The 25,176-nt window shown below is 42.3% G+C and overlaps 1 protein-coding gene across 3 annotated transcripts in view; it reads left to right on the forward strand.

The window, feature by feature from the left end:
• The window catches only part of CRYBG1 (crystallin beta-gamma domain containing 1), a 349,280-nt gene that overhangs the window by 296,411 nt on the left and 27,693 nt on the right, over positions 1 to 25,176 (forward strand). For all 3 annotated transcript variants that reach the window (XM_040428824.1, XM_040428823.1, XM_040428825.1), the window contains 4 exons: positions 2,135 to 4,955; positions 20,152 to 20,199; positions 20,291 to 20,409; positions 23,415 to 23,565. In XM_040428824.1, the coding sequence (XP_040284758.1) occupies positions 2,135 to 4,955; positions 20,152 to 20,199; positions 20,291 to 20,409; positions 23,415 to 23,565 (3,139 nt within the window). The remainder of the gene's footprint in view (positions 1 to 2,134; positions 4,956 to 20,151; positions 20,200 to 20,290; positions 20,410 to 23,414; positions 23,566 to 25,176) is intronic.

The following is a 25,176-nucleotide window of genomic DNA, read 5'->3' on the forward strand; positions in this document are numbered from 1 at the left end:
AATTAGCGTTCCTTTTTAAAAATATTTATGTAAAACAAAATACTCAATAAAAATGAAAAACATTTAATAACATTTTTTTTTTTAAATGCCGTTAACTTTATTGTTAGGGTTAGTATGATTACCTGATAATAAATTGATATCGTTTATGTTTAATACTTGCACAAGATTAAGTGGTGAATAATGGACAACCCTGAAGGCCCCTGTTTTAAATTTGCTTTGATCCTGGCATGTCCAATTTGTGAAACTAAAGTCTAACTGCATTCTGCCACTAGCTATGTCACTGGAGGACACTATGATGCTATTTGATGAATGACATTCTGAATTCATACCCTGTGATATTGACTAGAGATGAGCGAATTTCTGCTTATGAAATTCGTTCACACTTCGTTTGTTGGTTAAAGGTGAATTGCGTTATAGATTCCATTATCACGGACCATAACGCAATTCTATAATGGAATGCATAACGGAATTCCTTTAGAGGCATTACGTTGTTTATTCCGTCATAATAGAAGTCTATGGGCTGCAAAACGGATCCGCCCTGTTTACGTTATGCAGGAGAGGACTCCCCTGCATAACGGAAATGGACGGATCAGTTTTGCAGCCCATAGACTTCTATTATGACGGAATAAATAACGGAATGCCTCTAAAGGAATTCCGTTATGCATTCCATTATAGAATTGCGTTATGGTCCGTGATAACAGAATCTATAACGTAATTCACCTTTAACCAACAAACGAAGTGTGAACGAATTTCGTAAGCGGAAATTCGCTCATCTCTAATATTGACAGTATGACAACAAGCTTACATTTTCTACATTTCTTACCACCTAAATACATTTTTGCTGCACATTTAATACCTGTTTTTATTTTTGTCCCATACCTTGCACGTCAGGTTTTTCAGGGAACCAGATCCTTTGTGCGGCACTTTAAGAATGCTGAACTACAGGTTTCAGATTGTCCTTGTGTAAACATTAACTGAAATCAGTGTTAAATATTTACTGCCACTTTTCTGATGGTTTTCAAAGGTCTTCCCAGTTCTGATTTTCAAGATTTACAGGCTGTTAATTTAAAACTTAGTTTTTAGACTTCATTTTAGTTAATTGTAATGTAATTCATTCATTTTTCCACATTGTGGGGCAGATTTATGTGATAATTGTGGTGCAGGAATAGACACCTTTGTCTAGCTGTATACCAACTATTGGTTGGCTTTTTTTGAGACCGGAATCGTGGTGCCATTTTGATGAAAAAGGTTGTGTATTATTCCACGCCCCCTTTGCCATGAAGTCACACTCCTTTTGTGTTAGCCACACCCCTTGTTGAACTAGGTGTAGATGATTTCTCTAGACTAAGGCTTCTTTCACACTAGCGTTCGGGGCTCCGCTTGTGAGCTCCGTTTGAAGGGTCTCACAAGCGGTCCGGAACGCATCCGTACTGCCCTAATGCATTCTGAGTGGATGCGGATCCGCTCAGAATGCATTAGTCTGGCAGCGTTCAGCCTCCGCTCCGCAAGCGAACACCTGAATGCTGCTTGCAGCGTTCGGGTGTCCGCCTGGCCGTGCGGAGGCAAACGGATCCGTCCAGACTTACAATGTAAGTCAATGGGGACGGATCCGTCTGAACTACTTTCACACTTAGAATATTTTTTAAACTATAATGCATGCGGATCCGTTCTGAACGGATCCAAACGTCTGCATTATAGGAGCGGATCCGTCTGTGCAGACATCAGACGGACCCGCTCTGAACGCAAGTGTGAAAGTAGCCTTAGATGTTCCAAATTGTGCCACTTTTTAGCACAATTTACACCAAGATATAGGTGCATTCACATTAGTAAATGTGGGCCTATATGTTTAGCTGGCAATTATTAAATTCTTTAAAATAGCTAAATATGATGTCAATTTGGAATCCTGGCTTAACACGAAATATGTTTTATACATTGTGGAGAGTAACTTTGTTTCTATTATTGTTTCATGATTTTCCTTGTGTAATTGTGATAGTGTCTCCAGCTAATTTGTTGAGTTTTTATGGCAGCTTTTAGTAACATAATATGACTTTATTACAACAATGTGTTATTTATTAGTTAACAGACGTAATAGAAAATGTGCATTAATACAGTTTTGTTCTTATTTTATTTTTAGCCCTCCAAAACCAAAGAATGTGGAACTGCCTATTAAGCCTAAGGTTGTTGATCAAGTAGATGAAGATGCCATTGCAGCACTCATCCCAAAAGGAAGCATTGCAAGCAAAGTTTCTTTATTTGAGAGTAAAAGAACAAGCCACAAGCAAATTGATTTTTATGCCACAAAGAATATTTCCCAGCAAAAGAAATATGTTGAAAGAGCCAAACTGAACTTTGGTAAACAGGTAAAAGGGGCTTGGTCAAAAGACAATAGCTCGTCAAGTAAACCAGCCAGCAATTCTAGTTTTGGTAAAAAGACTGAAAATGGTCATTATGGAATAAAGGCAGATAAAAAGAAAGAAGAAGGCACTGTTGTGACCCCTCCAAGCCAGACGCAGATGGAAAACAGCAGAAATGGCTTTGAGTTAGCAGAATCAGATAAGCTTTTGAAAGAAAGTATTTTGCCTTCAGAGAAGAATGGAAAACACAAGGAACCTACTTCTGAGCAAACCGGTAATGTCAATGTTTTAAGTGAGAGTAGTAGCAAACAGACCAATGATTTACAGCTGGATGGAAATACCAAAGATACTTTGTCACAGTTTTCTGAGAATACTTCTGATCATTTAGTTGAGGATTCAGGTAGTTCAGAAGGTGGTGGTGTTTCACACTTAGACCCTCCTGATATGGGCAATAAACATAGCTCCATGAAAGAACCAACCGTTGTAGCTGTTACAAGAGACGATACCGATGTGGCTGTAACTAAGGAATCTAACACACTGCATTCAGATGATGTAGATTCATCTTTACCATCAACTGTACCATCTGAAAAAGATCAGTCACTATTTAATGTCAGTAAAGAAATTACTGAAGTTGAAAGAGAAGCTCAAAAAGCTCCCTCTGAAAGAAAAGACACAGACAACTCACGTGAAGCAAGAATGGACTCAAAGCAAATGGGCTCCAAGTCCAAAGACGTTTTAAATGCCAAAGAAGATGTTCAAAAAGTTAATACAGATTCAAGAGAAATCCATAAGGTGAATAGTGATTTAGTAAGAAAGGAAATCACAAATGATACCTCTCAACAGTTAACGGATACAGAGCAAATGCAATCCAGTGGGGGAGAGGTTAAGGAAAAATCTTCATTACATGAAAATCCAGATGTATTGAGTTCTGTCACTCACCAGAAAAAGGAAATCCTACCAATTACTGGATCATTGGCTTTAGATGCAGTTATTCCTGCAGGACAGGAACAATCTACCTCTGTTCAAACCCATCGCCCACAAAACCCTACAAAAGATGCCACTGAGAAGTTAGAAGGTTCATCATATACTGCAAATACTTCTCCAGAAAGTGAAGATAGTGTACACGAGCCTTCACCAAGCCCCCAGCTCGAATCTGGTGAGTGTTTTGTTCCCAGTAGTTTCTCACCACAGAACAAGCTTCCAGAAGAATCTGACAAAGGTCAGCCATCTATTATCCATTATGAGAATATTTCACCAAAACCAGACAGCGAAATCTTGTTGGATGTTACAAACGACACTGTTTCCTGTCCAGAGCCTGCGAAGGTGGATGGATCTATATATGAAACAAATGAACAGAAAGGTGATTTGAAAAGAACACTAAATCCTTCAGACACAGAAAATGTCTCCGACTTACAACTTGTTGTTGAGGCTGGTGATGAAATGTCTGAAAAGCACAAGAACACCGAAGTTCAGCAGGTTAATGTGTTAAATGGAGACAATATGAAGGAAACTACAGTTTCCTTTGAAGTGAATAGCAATGATTCTGACATTCCAGACCCTAGTGTACTTCAGAATGGAGGCCTTTTTGACTCTCGTACCATTACTTATACCAATAGAAGCCTACAACATACAAGTGAAAATTTGACTAACCTGCAAGGTAGCCTTGAAAGCAGTTTTAATGACTCAGTGACAAATGAGGAATATACTTTAGACTCCTCTTCAGACATGGAAAAATTTGCTGAAACTATCAGGAAACTAGAAAGCCCAATAACATTGGCTCAGAAGAGAAAAACGCCCAGAGCTCCTAAATCACCAGGTCCATATTGTGGTTTGCCCCCTATCCGTGAGGATTACTTGGAAAAGATATTGGATAATGAGGCATTCTCTTTCGGCTTAGGAAAGAAAGATAGAGCAAAGGACCTTGCGCCAATGGCATTGTTTAAGATGCAAAGCAAAGAAACTGCAGAGAAATTAAGGCCAAAGCGGGCATCTGCCGAGCAAAGCTTGCTTTTGAAATCTCTGAGATCAAAAAGAGAACCACTTTTGATACCACAGGAAACGTGTGACAAAGAAAATGCAGATGTGACTGATATAGCTGTGAAGAGATCTCGCATAGAGTCCATGTATTCAGGCTTCAAGTCACCCTTTGCAGCAAGGTCTGAAGAGAACGTGTTCTCCCCTTCTATCACAACAGTCAGCACTATAACTACCTCCTTTGACACACCCCGGAAGGAGTTTTCTCCCTCAAGCAAAAGCTGTGATCTTACAACTACAGACTCTGTACAGACAGCTCACTCCTCAGTTAGGGAAGGTAAAGGTGACTCCTCACAGCCGTCTTCAGAATTTTTGCACAGTGACTCACTAAAGCAGTCAGTACCCATACCTGTGCAGAGCATGGACAGCAACGTGGAAGGCAAAAGCCATACGGATGGTGGAGTGTCAGTAACACTGCCACAATCTAATGGCCACCTAGACTTAAATCATTCTACACCTGAAGGGAACAGGACAGCGCCCCTTTTTGACAACATTTCAGCACTTGACAAGCCTGCAGAGATTTTTTATTTTAAGGGCCAAGAGCAAAACATTACAAATATCCCAGAGGTGAGTGCTATCTGTTTATTGTGCTGCTGTATCAGTTGCTTTATGCTTGTTGCATTTGTTGCACCTTTGTTTCCATTGTGCATAATGGATATTTGATTCAGTGTCTATACGGACTTATTGATGTTCGCTGATCTGTGAAATAAGATGGCAACCACTTGGGGTCCATAACCGCACAATGATGTTAAAGAAACTGCATTATTCCTATATTTCCTACTTCTTAGCATAACACAGTCTATGTTCACCTACAGAAATATAAGACTGGAATGCAGTATAAGGGAATTTAATCCCTAACCGCCATGTGGTTTTCTTAGTTTAGTAACTGCCTTTGCTTTAAGTTTTTGTTCCTCCAAGCACCTAGTATGTCTATATATATGGTGACTAGGTGGGGTTAGAAATGAACAGTACTAACTCTGCTACAGGTAGGGACACATTCTGCAGGTCCATTATATACGACATTTGAATATTCATACACGAAATAAGAAAAACCTTGGCAAACTGCACAGGCAGCTTCTAGAAATGTCACATAAACTGCAACTGCATCAGGTCTAGCCCATAATAGTTGACACGCCAGTTTTTTTCTTTTCCTTTTTTTTATTTTTATTGCAGGTCATTAACCTCTTCTTTAGCGTTGCATTGCTTTTTGCTCGTTTACCCTAGTGACAGAAAGCCAAATGAATTATAAATAGGGTGCCATTTTAGTATAATCATTGAAGGATACTGGTTGCTAAGAGAATTTATGTCATTTGCAATCTGATTAAAAAGAAAGTCAAAATTATTTCAGCTATTGCATATATCAAATCGGGATCAGAAAACATCCTGGAATGGGTGTGATACAGTTCAGTAGAATTAGGCCTCTTGCACACAAGAGGTTTCCGTTCCGTTTTTTTGTGTTCCGTTTGCGGTCCGTATGCGGAACCATTCACTTCAATGGGTCTGCAAAAACGACGGAAGGTACTCCGTATGCATTCCGTTTCTATATTTCCATTTAAAGATAGAACATGTCTTATTATTGCCCGCAAATCACGTTCCGTGGCTCCATTCAAGTCAGTGGTTCCGCAAAAAAACGGAATGCATACGGAATGCATCCGTATGTCTTCCGTGTCCGTTCCGTTTTTGCGGAACCATCTTTTGAAAATGTTATGCCCAGCCCAATTTTTTTATGTACTTACCGTTTAAACATTATTGTATGCTTCCGTTTCCGTTTGTGATCCTCAAAAAAAAACGGATCACAAGCGGAAAAAACGGAATGGAAATGGGAACAAAAACACGGAAAAATGGATCAGTTCAAAACGGACCGCAAAATACTTAAAAAGCCATACGGTCATGTGCGAGAAGCCTAAGGCCTCTCACACGACCGTTTTTTTTTTTTCCGTTTACAGGCCGTTTTTTGCGTTCCGTATATGGTCCATATACTGAACCATTCATTTCAATGGTTCTGCAAAAAAACCCTGAATATACTCCGTATGCATTCCGTTTCCGTATTTCCGTTTTTCCGTTCCGTTGAAAGATAGAACATGTCCTATTATTGCCCGCAAATCACGTTCCGTGGCTCCATTCAAGTCAATAGGTCAGCAAAAAAAATGGAATACATATGGAAATGCATCCGTATGTCTTCCGTATCTGTTCCGTTTTTTGCGGAACCATCTATTGAAAATGTTATGCCCAGCCTAATTTTTTCTATGTAATTACTGTATACTGTATATGCCATACGGAAAAAACGGAACCGAAACAGAAGCACAATGGAAACAAAAAACGGAACAACGGATCTGGAAAAAACAGACCGCAAAACACTGAAAAAGCCATACGGTCGTGTGAAAGAGGCCTAATTGTAAGCATTTAAAGGGAATCTGTCACTACATACTTTGATATGAATCCAAATAAATTCTTAGTTGTGCAGTGCTCCCTCCAGTAAAATGCTGTTTCTTCTATCCAGATTGTTGGATGCTTTCTGTAGAAATTCTTCTTTTTATTTTATGCAGATTTACAGTTCGGTGCAACAAGGACATTACCCTTGCACCTCGTGCACTGTAAACCACGCTACTTAGTCCGGGTCTCCCTAGCTTTGAGTGACAGGGCCAGTCAGTGTTGTAGTCTTGCCTGGCCCTGTGTTACTGCTCATGTGCTGTCACTTCAGTAATTGTCGATAGTCATCTGTACTGCGCATGAGTGCGCTATTGCTTCTGTAATGGGCTCCTGGCTGTACTTCAGTGAATATCGAAGTGATGGCACACGTGCAGTAAAATAGAGCCAAGCGAGACTACATCACTACCTGGCCCTGTCACTCGAAGCTAGGTGGGCAGAGAGGCCAGGACTAATGAGTGGTTTACACTGCAAAGAGGTGCAATAGTGACGCCCTCATTGCACCGAGCTGAAAATTTGCATATAATAAAAAGAATATCTACAGAATGCATCCAACAATCTGGGTGGGAAAAACAGAATTTTACTGAAGGGACCAGCACAAATCTAAGGCTACTTTGACATCTGCGTTTTTGCTGGATCCATCAGGGGATCAGCAAACATGCACCCGGTAAATAATACAAACGTCTGCATCCTTTCAGAACGGATCCAGTTGTATTATGTCCAAAATTACGGATCTTGCACTAAAACCATTGTAAGTCAATGGGCTCTGGATCTGTTTCTTTCGTGTCCAAAACAACAGATCCAGCATGAAACACAATGTAATTGTGCTGGATCCGTCTTGCTCAGTATCCCATGACGAGCACAAAACCGTTGCTTGCAACGATTTTGTGTGAGTCACGGGAACGCAACAAAACGGAACGAAATGCATTCTAGTGCACTCCTTTCTGTTCAGTTCAGTTTTGTCCCCCTTGACAATGAATGGGACACAAAACTGAAGTGTTTTCCTCCAATTTTGATGTCCTCTGATGGATCTCAAAACCGGAAAGGAAAATGCAGATAGAGATGCCTATTCTTGTCCGCAAAATTTTTGCGGGGTCATGGAACAGAGCAACGGATGCGGACAGCACACAGAGTGCTGTCCACATCTTTTGCGGACCCATTGAAATAAGTAGTTCCGTATACGTACCGTATACGGAATCAAAATACGGTCCGCAAAAAACGTTTGTGTGCATGAGCCCTGAGGCTTTGAAACATAGAATGTGTCGGCAGATAAGAACCATTTGGCCCATCTAGTCTGCCCAATATACTGAATACTACGAATAGCCCCTGGCCCTATCTTATATGAAGGATGGCCTTATGCCTATCCCATGCATGCTTAAACTCCACTGTATTTGCAGCTACCACTTCTTCAGGAAGGCTATTCCATGCATCCACTACTCTCTCAGTAAAGTAATACTTCCTGATATTACTTTTAAACCTTTCCCCCTCTAATTTAAAACTATGTCCTCTTGTAGCAGGTTTTTCTTCTTTTAACCACCTCCGGACCGCCGTACGCAGCGACGCGTCCTGGAGGTGGTTGATTGATTCCGCCTGGACGCGCCGGCGCGTCCTCTCGCGAGACGCGAGATTTAATGTGAACGCACGCATACAGGCACGCACGTTCACAGGATCGGAAGGTAAGCGAGTGGATCTCCAGCCTGCCAGCGGCGATCGTTCGCTGGCAGGCTGGAGATGTGATTTTTTTAACCCCTAACAGGTATATTAGACGCTGTTTTGATAACAGCGTCTAATATACCTGCTACCTGGTCCTCTGGTGGTCCCTTTTGTTTGGATCGACCACCAGAGGACACAGATAGCTCAGCAATATGTAGAACCAAGCACCACACTACACTACACCCCCCCCCTGTCACTTATTAACCCCTTTTTAGCCCCTGATCACCCCATATAGACTCCCTGATCACCCCCCTGTCATTGATTACCCCCCTGTCATTGATCACCCCCCTGTAAAGCTCCATTCAGACGTCCGCATGATTTTTACGGATCCACTGATAGATGGATCGGATCCGCAAAACGCATACGGACGTCTGAATGGAGCCTTACAGGGGCGTGATCAATGACTGTGGTGATCACCCCATATAGACTCCCTGATCACCCCCCTGTCATTGATTACCCCCCTGTCATTGATCACCCCCCCTGTAAAGCTCCATTCAGACGTCCGCATGATTTTTACGGATCCACTGATAGATGGATCGGATCCGCAAAACGCATACGGACGTCTGAATGGAGCCTTACAGGGGCGTGATCAATGACTGTGGTGATCACCCCATATAGACTCCCTGATCACCCCCTGTCATTGATTACCCCCCTGTCATTGATCACCCCTCTGTAAAGCTCCATTTAGACGTCCGCATGATTTTTACGGATCCACTGATAGATGGATTGGATCCGCAAAACGCATACGGACGTCTGAATGGAGCCTTACAGGGGCGTGATCAATGACTGTGGTGATCACCCCATATAGACTCCCTGATCACCCCCCTGTCATTGATACCCCCCTGTCATTGATCACCCCCCTGTAAAGCTCCATTTAGACGTCTGCATGATTTTTACGGATCCACTGATAGATGGATCGGATCCGCAAAACGCATACGGACGTCTGAAATGGAGCCTTATAGGGGGGTAATCAATGACAGGGGGGTGATCACCCCATATAGACTCTCTGATCACCCCCCTGTCATTGATCACCCCCCTGTCATTGATCACCCCCCTGTAAGGCTCCATTCAGACATTTTTTTGGCCCAAGTTAGCGGAAATTTTTTTTTTTTTTCTTACAAAGTCTCATATTCCACTAACTTGTGTCAAAAAATAAAATCTCACATGAACTCACCATACCCCTCACGGAATCCAAATGCATAAAATTTTTTAGACATTTATATTCCAGACTTCTTCTCACGCTTTAGGGCCCCTAGAATGCCAGGGCAGTATAAATACCCCACATGTGACCCCATTTCGGAAAGAAGACACCCCAAGGTATTCCGTGAGGGGCATATTGAGTCCATGAAAAATTGAAATTTTTGTCCCAAGTTAGCGGAAAGGGAGACTTTGTGAGAAAAAAAAAAAAATCAATTTCTGCTAACTTGTGCCAAAAAAAATTAATTTCTATGAACTCGCCATGCCCCTCATTGAATACCTTGGGGTGTCTTCTTTCCAAAATGGGGTCACATGTGGGGTATTTATACTGCCCTGGCATTCTAGGGGCCCTAAAGCGTGAGAAGAAGTCTTGGATCCAAATGTCTAAAAATGCCCTCATAAAAGGAATGTGGGCCCCTTTGCGCATCTAGGCTGCAAAAAAGTGTCACACATCTGGTATCGCCGTACTCAGGAGAAGTTGGGCAATGTGTTTTGGGGTGTCATTTTACATATACCCATGCTGGGTGAGATAAATATCTTGGTCAAATGCCAACTTTGTATAAAAAAATGGGAAAAGTTGTCTTTTGCCAAGATATTTCTCTCACCCAGCATGAGTATATGTAAAAAGACACCCCAAAACACATTGCCCAACTTCTCCTGAATACGGCGATACCACATGTGTGACACTTTTTTGCAGCCTAGGTGGGCAAAGGGGCCCACATTCCAAAGAGCACCTTTAGGATTTCACAGGTCATTTACCTACTTACCACACATTAGGGCCCCTGGAAAATTCCAGGGCAGTATAACTACCCCACAAGTGACCCCATTTTGGAAAGAAGACACCCCAAGGTATTCCATGAGGGGCATGGCGAGTTCCTAGAATTTTATATTTTTTGTCACAAGTTAGCGGAAAATGATGATTTTTTTATTTTATTTTTTTCCCTTACAAAGTCTCATATTCCACTAACTTGTGACAAAAAATAAAAACTTCCATGAACTCACTATGCCCATCACGAAATACCTTGGGGTGTCTTCTTTCCAAAATGGGGTCACTTGTGGGCTAGTTATACTGCCCTGGCATTCTAGGGGCCCAAATGTGTGGTAAGAAGTTTGAAATCAAAATGTGTAAAAAATGACCGGTGAAATCCGAAAGGTGCTCTTTGGAATATGGGCCCCTTTGCCCACCTAGGCTGCAAAAAAGTGTCATACATGTGGTATCTCCGTACTCAGGAGAAGTTGGGGAATGTGTTTTGGGGTGTCATTTTACATATACCCATGCTGGGTGAGAGAAATATCTTGGCAAAAGACAACTTTTCCCATTTTTTTATACAAAGTTGGCATTTGACCAAGATATTTATCTCACCCAGCATGGGTATATGTAAAATGACACCCCAAAACACATTCCCCAACTTCTCCTGAATACGGAGATACCAGATGTGTGACACTTTTTTGCAGCCTAGGTGGGCAAAGGGGCCCACATTCCAAAGAGCACCTTTCGGATTTCACCGGCCATTTTTTACAGAATTTGATTTTCAAACTCCTTACCACACATTTGGGCCCCTAGAATGCCAGGGCAGTATAACTACCCCACAAGTGACCCCATTTTGGAAAGAAGACACCCCAAGGTATTCGCTGATGGGCATAGTGAGTTCATGGAAGTTTTTATTTTTTGTCACAAGTTAGTGGAAAATGATGATTTTTTATTTTATTTTATTTTTTTTACAAAGTCTCATATTCCACTAACTTGTGACAAAAAATAAAACTTCCATGAACTCACTATGCCCATCAGCGAATACCTTGGGGTGTCTTCTTTCCAAAATGGGGTCACTTGTGGGGTAGTTATACTGCCCTGGCATTCTAGGGGCCCAAATGTGTGGTAAGGAGTTTGAAATCAAATTCTGTAAAAAATGACCTGTGAAATCCGAAAGGTGCTCTTTGGAATATGGGCCCCTTTCTTTGCCCACCTAGGCTGCAAAAAAGTGTCACACATCTGGTATCTCCGTATTCAGGAGAAGTTGGGGAATGTGTTTTGGGGTTCCCATTTTTTTATACAAAGTTGTCTTTTGCCAAGATATTTCTCTCACCCAGCATGGGTATATGTAAAATGACACCCCAAAACACATTCCCCAACTTCTCCTGAATACGGAGATACCACATGTGTGACACTTTTTTGCAGCCTAGGTGGGCAAAGGGGCCCACATTCCAAAGAGCACCTTTCGGATTTCACCGGCCATTTTTTACAGAATTTGATTTCAAACTCCTTACCACACATTTGGGCCCCTAGAATGCCAGGGCAGTATAACTACCCCACAAGTGACCCCATTTTGGAAAGAAGACACCCCAAGGTATTCGCTGATGGGCATAGTGAGTTCATGGAAGTTTTTATTTTTTGTCACAAGTTAGTGGAATATGAGACTTTGTAAGAAAAAAAAAATCAAAAAAAAAATCAAAAAAAAAATCATAATTTTCCACTAACTTGTGACAAAAAATAAAAAGTTCTATGAACTCACTATGCCCATCAGCGAATACCTTAGGGTGTCTACTTTCCGAAATGGGGTCATTTGTGGGGTGTTTGTACTGTCTGGCCATTGTAGAACCTCAGGAAACATGACAGGTGCTCAGAAAGTCAGAGCTGCTTCAAAAAGCGGAAATTCACATTTTTGTACCATGTTTGTAAACGCTATAACTTTTACCCAAACCATTTTTTTTTTACCCAAACATTTTTTTTTTATCAAAGACATGTAGAACAATAAATTTAGAGCAAAATTTATATATGGATGTCGTTTTTTTTTGCAAAATTTTACAACTGAAAGTGAAAAATTTAATTTTTTTGCAAAAAAATCGTTAAATTTCGATTAATAACAAAAAAAGTAAAAATGTCAGCAGCAATGAAATACCACCAAATGAAAGCTCTATTAGTGAGAAGAAAAGGAGGTAAAATTCATTTGGGTGGTAAGTTGCATGACCGAGCAATAAACGGTGAAAGTAGTGTAGGTCAGAAGTGTAAAAAGTGGCCTGGTCTTTCAGGGTGTTTAAGCTATGGGGGCTGAGGTGGTTAAATATTCTCTCCTCTTTTACCTTGTTGATTCACTTTATGTATTTGCTGTGCTGTGGCCACATCAGCGGCCCTTCCCCATTATAGTGAATGGGGCCAGGGCGGACTTCCGGCAGCACATGTGTGCAAACGCAAGTACGGCTCCGGCAGGCTGTTTTCCTGCCGGAATAGCCTGGCGGACAGTCCTAACTCCAGTGTGAAAGAAGCCTTAGCCGGCTGCAAACTGCGGAGCTTCACTATGCTCAAACGAACAACGTCCAAGTAAGGGCAGTCATACCATAAGTGCCATAATCGATTATGAGTGAGGATTCCCTACTTACACTACAGGAGGTACTGTAAAGTGTCGTCTTTCGTTTATTGAATCTTCATATTTAAGCTTTATAACACAGTGGCATATACCCAGTGGCGTAACTAAAGTTCTTTGGGCCCCAGGGCAAACTTTGAATTGGGCACCCCCCCCCCCCCCCGGACTCTCGGCCACTATAGGTTTGAATGCGTTGTAGTAGAATATTACATAGAAGAGGTAGGTGTTTAATTTTTGTTATTAATTTTATTTTTGATATTTTGCCCCCTCTGTATATATATATCCATTTTGCCCCCTCTGTGTATATATATCCATTTTGCCCCCTCTGTGTATATATCCATTTTGCCCCCTCTGTATATATATCCATTTTGCCCCCCCTCTGTATATATATATATATATATATATATATATATCCATTTTGCCCCTTCTGTATAGATTTCATTTTTTGCCCCCCTCTGTATATATTTAATTTTTTTTTCATTTTTTGCATTTTGCCCTTATATTACATGATATTGCCCTCGAGGCCGGGCCCCTATGAAGGATTTGCTGCCAGTGCCGTGTCGGCATGCCACTGTGCCGCACTGCCATGGGTGGGGGCAGGGCCGGGGGTAGTGGTTAGCAGGGCAGGGGGTAACTAATCTGTGCAGTGCTGCGGCGCCAGCCAGGTACAGAGGCCGGGCCCGACCCGACTGGCCATTAAACCATTAAAAATTAAAATCACTTGCGGCAGGTTGTGGACTGCGATCGTTACGCCCCTGCGTATACCAAGGATGCCCAGTTTCCTGTCCTATCTCACGCAATGTTTCGGTGGAACGCTCGCTTACTCATGATGGGAGGGAACTATACATTTATAAAGGCTAACATCATTGTGTAAGATCTAACAAATATATACTCATATAGACATATTAATAGAAAAGATAGCACAATTAAGAACTCAGATAATAAAATCATAGAACCCAGATGTTTCATCTCTATACAATGTCTCATTAACATAGCTTCACCAAACTAATTAACATTTTCTTCCAACTGGAATGGCAATTAGAAGGAAACATTAATTTGGTGACGCTATGTTAATGACACGTTGTATAGAGATGAACCATCAGCAGGACAATTTGAAAAGGGCTGTCTTGTACCTATAAATATTGCTGACTGCCAGGAAGAGAACAAGAAAAGACTATTGGAACGGGTTATGATGGACATGATCGCACTGAAAGGATTAAATGAAGTGTTCGGCTTTAAGGTATTCTTATAATCATTTTATTATGAGTTTTTAATTGTATATAAGTATATATTGGTTAGTTATTGACCCAGTAATGTTTAGCCTATTTAAATGCATAGTTACATCCTATCATAAAGCACGTATAAGGGGTCGTGTCCCCCGAAACATTGGGATGGGACAGGAAGTTCAGCTTCCTCAGTATACATGTTATTAAGCTTGAGTATGAAGATTGAATAAAGGAAAGATGGGTCTTTAATGCACCTCCTGTTGTGTCAATAGGAAATCCTTACTCATAATCGATATGGCACAAAAGTGGCAGAATTTTGCTCAAAAAGTCACATTTAGTGCTCGTCAAGGAGGCATAGAAGACATGTCTAACAGTAAATCTGGGCCAATGTATACAAAATACATATGGTAGAAATCAGTTCACTGTCTTGTTGAGCATTTTGATGGAAGGATGAAAGATGATTCAATTGTTAAAGGGGTTGTGTCACTGTTAAACACATTTATTATGTAGAGAAAGTTATTACAAGGCACTTACTAATGTATTGTGATTATCCATATTGCCTCCTTGCTGGCTGGATTCATTTTTCCATCACATTGTGCACTGCTCGTTTCCATGGTTATGACCACCCTGTAATCCATCAGCGGTGGCCGTGCTTGCACACTACAGGAAAAAGCACCAGCCTATGTGAGCTTTCTCGGTCCCGGTCACCAGAGAGGTCGACATTTTTTCCTATAGTGTGCAAACACGGCCACTGCTGATGGATTGCAGGGTTGTTGTAACCATGGAAATGAGCAGTGTATAATGTGATGGAAAAATTAATCTAGCCAGAATAGGAAGCAATATTGATAATTACAATACATTAGTAAGTGCCTTGTATTAACTTTCTCTACATGCTATTTGCTGAAGTGACAAACCCCCTTTAAGGCAGCTGACTATGTCCTCCACTGCTCTGCTCTCCACTGTGATTATGATACCCGCACTACTCACCACGCTGCTGCCTCCATGCTTTTGCCTTGTGTTTCAGCCTCTGTCTAATTGGGGCACATGCTTGTTCACCTCCAGCCTCTTAAAGGACCAGGGTATGCACTTCTGTCTTGTATTTATCCTCACTTTCACTCTGCCTGCCTGTTTATCCTATGTCTCCCACCATCTATGCTTCAAGTGTGCTGTCTGGATCTCAGAAACCTGCATTCAAGTCATAGTGACTGTTCAGACCATACCTGAGGTTTTCCTCTATTTTGGTGCATTTTCTGTATTCTGAGCTTCTGGTATTTGCACTGTAGTCCTTGACCCCTGTGGGTCAGCTGCCAACTACACCCAGGGCCGGCGCCACCAGTAAGGCGACTTAGGCAGTCGCCTAGGGCACCATCTAGCAGGGGGTGCCCTTTTGCGGTGTAAAAAAAAGAAAGTTGGTTATATAAGTTCGGGCGGCCGGCCAGCGGCGCCCCTCATGCTGCGCCTCCTGAGCGCTTGCCGCTCTAAAGAATCTCCGGCTCAGTGCTGCGCAGCCTGCTGTGTCTGCTCTGTGCTACTGCTGTCGTTAGTGTAGCGTGGCCGAGCTCTGTTCGGTCCGCGGTACAGGAGCTTTTGTTTCCTGTACCCGGCCGGACTGACAGGAAGTGCTCACTTAGTGTGCACTTCCTTTCAGTCCGGCCGGGTACAAGAAACAAATGCTCCTGTACCGCGGACCGAACAGAGCTCGGCCACGCTACACTAGAGGTGACAAGGGAGGGGGAGGGGGGTGTAAAATGAGAGTGACAAGGGGGGGGGGGTGTAAAATGAGAGTGACAAGGGGGGGGGTGTAAAATGAGAGTGACAAGGGGGGGGTGTAAAATGAGAGTGACAAGGGGGGGTGTAAAATGAGAGTGACAAGGGGGGGGGTGTAAAATGAGAGTGACAAGGGGGGGGTGTAAAATGAGAGTGACAAGGGGGGGTGTAAAATGAGAGTGACAAGGGGGGGTGTAAAATGAGAGTGACAAGGGGGGGTGTAAAATGAGAGTGACAAGGGGGGGGGTAAAATGAGAGTGACAAGGGGGGGTGTAAAATGAGAGTGACGGGGGGGGGTGTGTAAAATGAGAGTGACGGGGGGGCGTAAAATGAGAGTGACGGGGGGGCGTAAAATGAGAGTGACGGGGGGCGTAAAATGAGAGTGACAAGGGGGGGGTAAAATGAGAGTGACAAGGGAGGGGGGTGTAAAATTAGAGTGACAAGGGGGGTGTAAAATGAGAATGACAAGGGAGGAGGGGGGGTGTAAAATGAGAGTGACAAGGGAGGAGGGGGTGTGTAAAATGAGAGTGACAAGAGGGGGTGTAAAATGAGAGTGACAAGGGAGGAGGGGGGTGTAAAATGAGAGTGACAAGGGGGGGTAGAATGAGAGTGACAAGGGAGGGGGGGGTAGAATGAGAGTGACAAGGGAGGGGGGGTAGAATGAGAGTGACAGGGGGGGTAGAATGAGAGTGACAAGGGAGGGGGGGGTAGAATGAGAATGACAAGGGAGGGGGGGAGAAGAGAGTGACAAGGGAGTCCCCAGAGCCAGACCAAGAGTCAGACTGCAGCCAGAGACCAGATCATCTTATTGTTCTGGTGGTAAGTAGACAATGCAATATGTTTATTATTTAATTGTTTAGTTATTAATATTACATTGGAAACTAATTTACCTCACATTTAGGGCCCATTCACACATCCGTGTGTGTTTTGCGGATCCACAAAACACGGACAGCGGCAATGTGCGTTCCACATTTTGCGGACCGCACATTGCCGGCACTAAGAGAATATGCCTATTCTTGTCCGCTATTGCGGACAAGAATAGGACATGTTCTATTTTTTTCAGGATTGGAATTGCGGATCCGGGCCCGCAATTCCGTTCCGCAAAAAGGGACAGCTACAAGAAGCTGGATTAACCGTAAGGGAAACATAGCAGTTCTTTTAATTTAAAAGCTGAGAAAGGGGTGGAACATATGTGATGTCATGATATGGGCAGATCATCTGATAAGGGGGGGGGGGGCGGCAATTTTTATCTTGCCTAGGGCGGCAAAAATCCTTGCACCGGCCCTGACTACACCGCACCTATCCCAGGAGATAGCTGTCCGGTTGCTGGCAGTATCGGGCTATGACGGATACGATGAACTCCGACAGGCTGTTCCTCTGCCTGAACAGCCTGCTGGAAGATTTTAACACTAGTGTGAAACTAGCCTTAGTCTCTTGGGGGTCTCCACAAGCAGAAACATCACCCTTGAGAACGAAGTCAAATGCTTTTCAACCAGCATCCTGCTATGTACCTGATGAGAGGCTAGAACCCCCAAAACAGCCTTCTACAGATGGGGGTCAAATTCTGAGTTGGCTAACATTTCTAGCCGTGTTACAAGGCTCTTTAATGGGTCAGACATTTATCTACAGGGTAGCTATGTACCTATGGGTGGCATTAGAGAGACCGTTTTCTAGAGGATCGTTAACTTGCATTACAGGGTGCACTGCCTGTAAGACTCCCCATACCTACTGGCAGTTTCTGCAATGAGAAACCATATGCCCAAGATCTAAGGCTCTGTTCACAACTTGCTGACAGTTTCCATTATAAATGTAAACCACAACACAGTGTCAAAGAACCAGATTTTTTTCCCCATAGGGCCCTCAGGAGATTGTAACAAAAATCGAACCACGGTCACCTGACCAAAGACTCCTTTTAGGGGTCCTATCCAATACATGACTAACACCAGTGGCATCAGATGGACCACGTTGCATGCAGGCTGCACTATTTTTTAATTTAAAAAAATAGAATCCCATTGAAATGTCAACGTACATGTGACTGTAACCTAATGGAGCTGTTCATTGAATGAGTCAGTGATTTGGGAATAGAAATGGAATTTGCTGAAAAGTAGAATCAGGTAAAAGTTCCACCCACACACGTGAACAGCTCTCAACTCAATGCTAAACCATTTGTAGTTCACAAATATTAAAATAAAATTACCTTAAGCTATTTTTTGTAATCACTGTATATATCTGCAAACTTTACTTATAGCCTCTTCATATAATAAGTTCTAACACCACCAGGCTACAAGTAACATGTGGTTAGGAGTGGAGGCAATTTTTCATACATTAAAATATTACCTTTTTTTGTTCCTTAAATTTCCCCAAGATTTCACTTACCTTACATATACATTCTTTCTGTTACCATTACAACCCACATTCTTCTTTCAATATTGTTAAATATGAAAGCCTTTATGTTTAGACTTGCAGAGAATGTACGCATCTCAGCTCAATGAACATGTGAAATACCCTAAGGTACTTTTCAGAACCCACCAAATGCAGTTTTTCATTCTCAAGCATGGTTTGAGTGACTTGAATATTTCAAGTCACTCAAAATAGAATAGGATCAGTGCAAAAGATTCATTGTTGTAATAATTGAAATGTTCTGATTTGCTAAATTTGTATATCCAACAGCGTTGTATGGATAAGTCAGGGTTAACACCTTGACTCAACCTCTTTAGGTTGCCAGGAGATGGACTTGGTTCCGCCCCCTGGTTAGTCAGCCAGTTGAGAGTCTGTGCTTAGCTGAGGAAGAGAGAGGACCTATGTGGTACAAGTTCATCAGAGCTCCCAAAGTGCTTCCGAGAGTAAAGAAACTTGAAGGTCCAGAATCTACAAGGCTTTGCATTAGAGTCTGTCGGCAAGAATTGGGCTTGTTTATGGCAGGAAGAGACTTTGCTGATGAGAGAGGGAATATTGCTAATGCACTCTAAGAGACGTTTTGGCCAGCTGTATATTAATTCTGTACCCCTTAGCACAGAAATTGCAGAACACATACCCAGAACCTCAATTGCATGCCTAAGGTTCTGCAAAGAGATGTCAGAAAGACAGTACAACAACTCAGATCATTGCTGCTATCCATATATTGCTATTGGGGAAGAATTGCACTGTGATTTGCTTGGAACTGCGCCTCAATACTGTTGGATGTGCTACTACTCCTATTGTGTACTTTAGTAAAAAGACTTGTTTAGTTGCACCAACTAGCTTGGCTACTAACTCCATCACCATTTGCATCTGCTTCCACACTCCTGCCTTGCACTCTGCAAAAAACACATAACACCAAGGGCACCTCAACTACCACCAGACAGGAGCCCCAACACCAGGGCGTGCTGCGATGGAAGAGAATGTACACCCTCCTGTCACTCCATGGCCCTAGTGGGTATCTGTGTGAGGATGGCCACTGTGATCCGTGTGTTCAATTATCAACGGCAGAGCTGCAACCACCCCTATCCACCACTCGTTCTTCCTGCCCCCCCCCTTCCCCGCATATGTTTCTTAATATTGGTTATTTTGTGAAAAATAAATTAAAAATACCCATCTTTCAATGGAAATTCACTGATATTTCGTTTTTTTGAAGTAGTCCCTTAGGCTGCATCATCTGGTCAGTGACATAACCAATCTCTTTGGATCTGTCTGTTTATGAGAGAACATGTCTCACAGCTATATCTTTTAAAAGACCAGAAAGCTAAAGATAGACTCAGAAGTTTCCATGAACTTTAAAATCAGCATTTATAGGTTCCCGATTACTAGCTAGATTGATTACCCCCTCCTTGGCACACAATACACAAATATCAAGGCACTGCGGTTACTGTTCGCTTCCGTGTATCCATGTGCCATGTGTACACATTTCTATGGGAAGGTCTGTATGTTTACATATATGATTAGCATGCCATAATGGGGACAGTGACATCTGCAGGCTAGGAGATGTAACTACAGTCCATGAAACCTATATTTGCTGTAAACAATGGAATGGAAAATATTTATTTATTTATTTTCTTATTGAATTAATTCAAATATTTTTTGCATTATTTATATTAGGGATTTTCCTTGAACCATTCAGAGAAAATCAACCCTAGACCAGGAAAGGTAACGTGAATACTTTCTTATGCTAGCTATAAAATGAATTGTTACTTTAAATGACCTCACATTTATTATTTTTATGCTTAACTTTCTGCAGGTGATAATCTTTACAGAGCCTGAGCATGGAGATGCTATGTTTGAAATCTTTTCTGATATCATTGATTGTACTTCTTGGAAGCTTTCACCTACTATATTTATTAAAACCATACGAGGATGGTAAGAAATGACACCTTCATAAGGATTGCTCTTTTAATCATTTCAGTTTTTGTATATTGGATGCCAAATGTGCCTAGAAACATCATAATGTGTACCTTATTATTAGTATTCACAGACTAGATGGGAACCATTTACCATTGTGTGGAATCTAGATGACAACTGCGCAGTAGTAAGGTTTATACTAGACTTGCTAATGAGGCGCAGGACATGCGCTGTATCAGTGTCACGCTATAATAAATGTGTCATAGTACACACCCTACATGTCATGGAGCCAGAGGCAAAGTTCACACAACATAATCAGCAGGAGTTTAGTAGCACATTACTAGCTGAAAACAGGGTGTTTTTTTGTGGCAAATTTCTCATTTGGAGGAGGTTTTAGAGGAATTTTTACAAATATTAGAAAAGCATTTGGTTGAAGTTTCTCTGCTTCCTCATTGACGCCTGTGAAATCCACAAGCAAATCTGCTTCCAAGAAGTAACATGTCACTTCTCAAGTGTTTTTCAAATCAGATACTGAAGAAAAACCTCTACTATTACACTCTGTGTGCACAAGGTGGAGTTTTTAACATTAAAATCAATGGGGAAACTGTTGGTGAGTTTTGAATATGGATTTAGCAGCTGAACATACCCTGAAGCTTATGTCTTGTATACAGGACCTAACTAAGGGTAGCTTTACTCATTACTTACTGTTCGCTGAGCTGCCTGTCTCCCCCATACACATACACTTTTGGCTCGGCTGAGCATGCATGTTGTTCAATAAGAAAACAGTGGTAGTAATAGCTAATAATATGCATATTTTGGGTAAACACATTTTCATACGGGTTTAAGGCTAGGTCTACACGACGACATTTGTCTCACCAATGTCGCACCATAATTTTTATAATGGTAGCCTATGGTGTCGCACTGCGACATGCTGTGACTGCGACGCGACAGTCGCAAAAAATCCATTCGAGATGGATTTTTCTGCGACTGTCGCGTCGCAGTCGCAGCATGTTGCATTGCGACACCATAGGCTACCATTATAAAAATTGTCGCGCGACATTGGTGCTTCACATGTCGTCGTGTAGACCTAGCCTAAAAGTGGAACTCTTTATGACTATGCTCAAGGGTCTGTGGGGCTATCTCACAGCATTTATTATACAGCCTTATTGGTCACCATAGCTTTGCAGGAATCTCATGATAATAAGGAGGCATTTGTGTGACAGCTCTGCTGTACTTTACTAAACTGGGCTTTCATCTTAGTTCTGGCCAATTTAATACATTCAGCTATGGTTCCCAGGAACCCTGGAGCATGCCTCCCAAGTGTCCCTCTTTTGGAGGGACAGCCCCTCTTTTTGACCCAAGTCACTCTGTCCCTCTTTGATCCTTAAATGTCCCTCTTTTTGACCTGGGGAATTAATGCATAAATGTGCCTTAATACATTTACTAAATTGCTCCTTACTAAACTATCTGTATGGTTTCTAGCTGTATATTAGACCATTACTCCATTATTTGGACCTTAAAATATCTATAATCTGATTATTTATGTGCTTATATTTAAATGGATATTGAAGCGCAAGAAAAGAATTGTCCCAGGGGCTCCACTTGCTGTAAAGAAATAAAGGCACTTACACTCACCTAACCAATCCCCAGCTGCTGCAGAGTCAGTAATTATGCTTTGGGTAGAGGCGTGGCCTAGTATAAAAAAAAAAAGTGAAGCGATGCGCGCCGCACATATTGTCTCTCCTTGCAACTTTCAAAAGTTGGAAGGTATGCTGGAGTTCCTTAAAGGGGTTTTTCAGAATTTTAATATTGATAGCCTATCTATCCTCAGGATAGACCATCAATAGCTGAGCAGCTTCCTCGCAGACACAGCTGTAGTGGGCGGAGTGGGAGCAGCTTAGAAGTAAACAGGTCCATCCACTTTACAAAGCAGTAAACCTATCTAAGCTAAATTATAGCACTCAACAGAAATGATAGAATGCTTTACCTCCCCCTACGCCAAGCTTCTTTAAAGGGAACCTGTCATCAACTTTATGCTGCCCTCACTGAGGTAGTGACAGAAATGCTGATTTCAGCGGTGTGCCACTCATGAGCTAAAAGTAAGTGGTTGGTGAGAACCAGCATTATATTAATGCCTGAGCCTGGAAAAGAGTCATGGTTTTCTGAGAAGAGTCATGGTTATTCATGAGCTCCTGCTCACAGATAATCCACAGTCTTATCCATTGGGTTTGGTCACATGACCGTGTAAAAATCCGTTATGTATCCCACAGCAGAAACCGCTGTAGTTTCTGCCATGATTTTTCATTTTCAGTGCTGCATTCCCACTCTTGGTTTAGCTCCATTAAATAGATGAACAGGAAAACTGCACAAGAGTAGTGTTGATCGCGAATATTCTAATCGCAAATTTTAATCGCGAATATCGCCACTTTGCGACGATGTAGAATATTATGTGAAAAATTTGTGAAATATCGTGAAAACGATTATTGCCTATGCCGTTCATCACTACACATGAGAAATCCTTGGCCGCATGAACTGCAGCGTGGCCTCCCATAGAAGACAATGGGAGGTGGTTTCAGCGCACATGCCACTCTGTTTCCTGCTGAACAACATTCTAAAAATCCAATGTGTGAACATACCATTAGTTTTTTCCCTAGGAGAGAGCTGCCAATTATCAGCAGGTGAGCGGGACGAGCAGAAGCTCATGATTAACCATGACTCTTCTGAGATAGCCGTGACTCTTTTCCAGGCCTGGCCTGTAATCATTATATTACTGGTTATTGGAAACCATTTACTTCTAGCTCATGAGTAATACACCATGGAAATCAGCATGTCTATCACTACTTTATGCTGCAATCAGTGAGGAGAGCATAAACTTGATGCAGGTTTCCCTTTAAGCTGGAATTCCATTAAGGTTCTCTAGGGGTGAAAACTGTTTTCAGTGGTTCCCATGTCGGGAAACACTGGTGTAAAGAGAATGAACTGTCATTCATTATATTAATGAGTCTATTGTTCTTTCTTATTAGCTGGATTCTTTATGAACTTCCGAATTATGAGGGGCGTACCATAGCACTGGAGGAAGGAGACATAGAAGTCACTAGCCCATGGGGAGATGAATCCCAAGATGAAAATTCTCGATCACCATTTGTCATTGGTTCTATAAGACAAGTAGTAAAGGTAAAAAAGTTTACCAACTATTTAAAGTGACCCTGTTAGGTCTCCTATTTTACCCTATCTCTGTCAGGTCTGCCATTGTACCATATCTCTGTCGGGTCTGCTATTGTACTCTATCTCTGTCAGGTCTCTTTTTGTAACCTATCTCTGTCAGGTCTCCTATTGTAACCTATCTCTGTCAGGTCTGGTATTGTACCCTATCTCTGTCAGGTCTCCTATGGTGCCCTATCTTTCTCAGGTCTCCTATTTTACCCGATGTCTGTCAGGTCTGCCATTGTACCCTATCTCTGTCAGGTCTCCTATGGTGCCCTATCTTTCTCAGGTCTCCTATTTTACCCGATGTCTGTCAGGTCTGCCATTGTACCCTATCTCTGTTGGGCCGGCTATTGTACTCTATCTCTGTCAGGTCTCTTATTGAACCCCATCTCTGTCAGATATGCTATTGTACTCTATCTCTATCAGGTCTCTTATCATACCCTATCTCTGTCAGGTCTCTTATCATACCCTATCTCTGTCAGGTCTCTTATCATACCCTATCTCTGTCAGGTCTCTTATTGTACCCTATCTCTGTCAGGTCTCCTATCGTACCCTATCTCTGTCAGGTCTCCTATCGTACCCCATCTCTGCCAGGTCTCCTATTGTAACCTATCTCTGTCAGGTCTGGTATTGTACCCTATCTCTGTCAGGTCTCCTATGGTGCCCTATCTCTCTCAGGTCTCCTATTTTACCCGATGTCTGTCAGGTCTGCCATTGTACCCTATCTCTTTTGGGCCGGCTATTGTACTCTATCTCTGTCAGGTCTGCTATTGTACCCTATCTCTGCCAGGTCTCCTATCGTACCCTATCTCTGCCAGGTCTCCTATCGTACCCTATCTCTGACAGGTCTCCTATCGTACCCTATCTCTGACAGGTCTCCTATCGTACCCTATCTCTGACAGGTCTCCTATCGTACCCTATCTCTGTCAGGTCTCCTATTGTACCCCATCTCTGTCAGGTCTGCTATCGTACCCTATCTCTGTCAGGTCTGCTATCGTACCCTATCTCTGCCAGGTCTCCTATCGTACCCTATCTCTGTCAGGTCTCTTATCGTACCCTATATCTGTCAGGTCTCTTATCGTACCCTATCTCTGACAGGTCTCCTATCGTACCCTATCTCTGACAGGGCTCCTATCGTACCCTATCTCTGACAGGGCTCCTATCGTACCCTATCTCTGACAGGTCTCCTATCGTACCCTATCTCTGTCAGGTCTGCTATTGTACCCTATCTCTGTCAGGTCTGCTATTGTACCCTATCTCTGTCAGGTCTGCTATCGTACCCTATCTCTGCCAGGTCTCCTATCGTACCCTATCTCTGCCAGGTCTCCTATCGTACCCTATCTCTGCCAGGTCTCCTATCGTACCCTATCTCTGTCAGGTCTGCTATTGTACCCTATACGAGACTGAACACAGGATGCGGTATATAGTTTTCATGATTTGATTCAGTATTTCTAAGTAAAAAGCTGATTATCTACTGCCTGGACTCATGGAGAAAGTCTGTGAGTTCTACTTCTTCCCACCCACACATAGTGATTGACAGTTAATCCTGCACACAAACAAGTAATGCTGGTAATTACT

The sequence above is a fragment of the Bufo bufo genome, chromosome 4, assembly GCF_905171765.1.
Source record: "Bufo bufo chromosome 4, aBufBuf1.1, whole genome shotgun sequence".
NCBI lineage: Eukaryota > Metazoa > Chordata > Amphibia > Anura > Bufonidae > Bufo > Bufo bufo.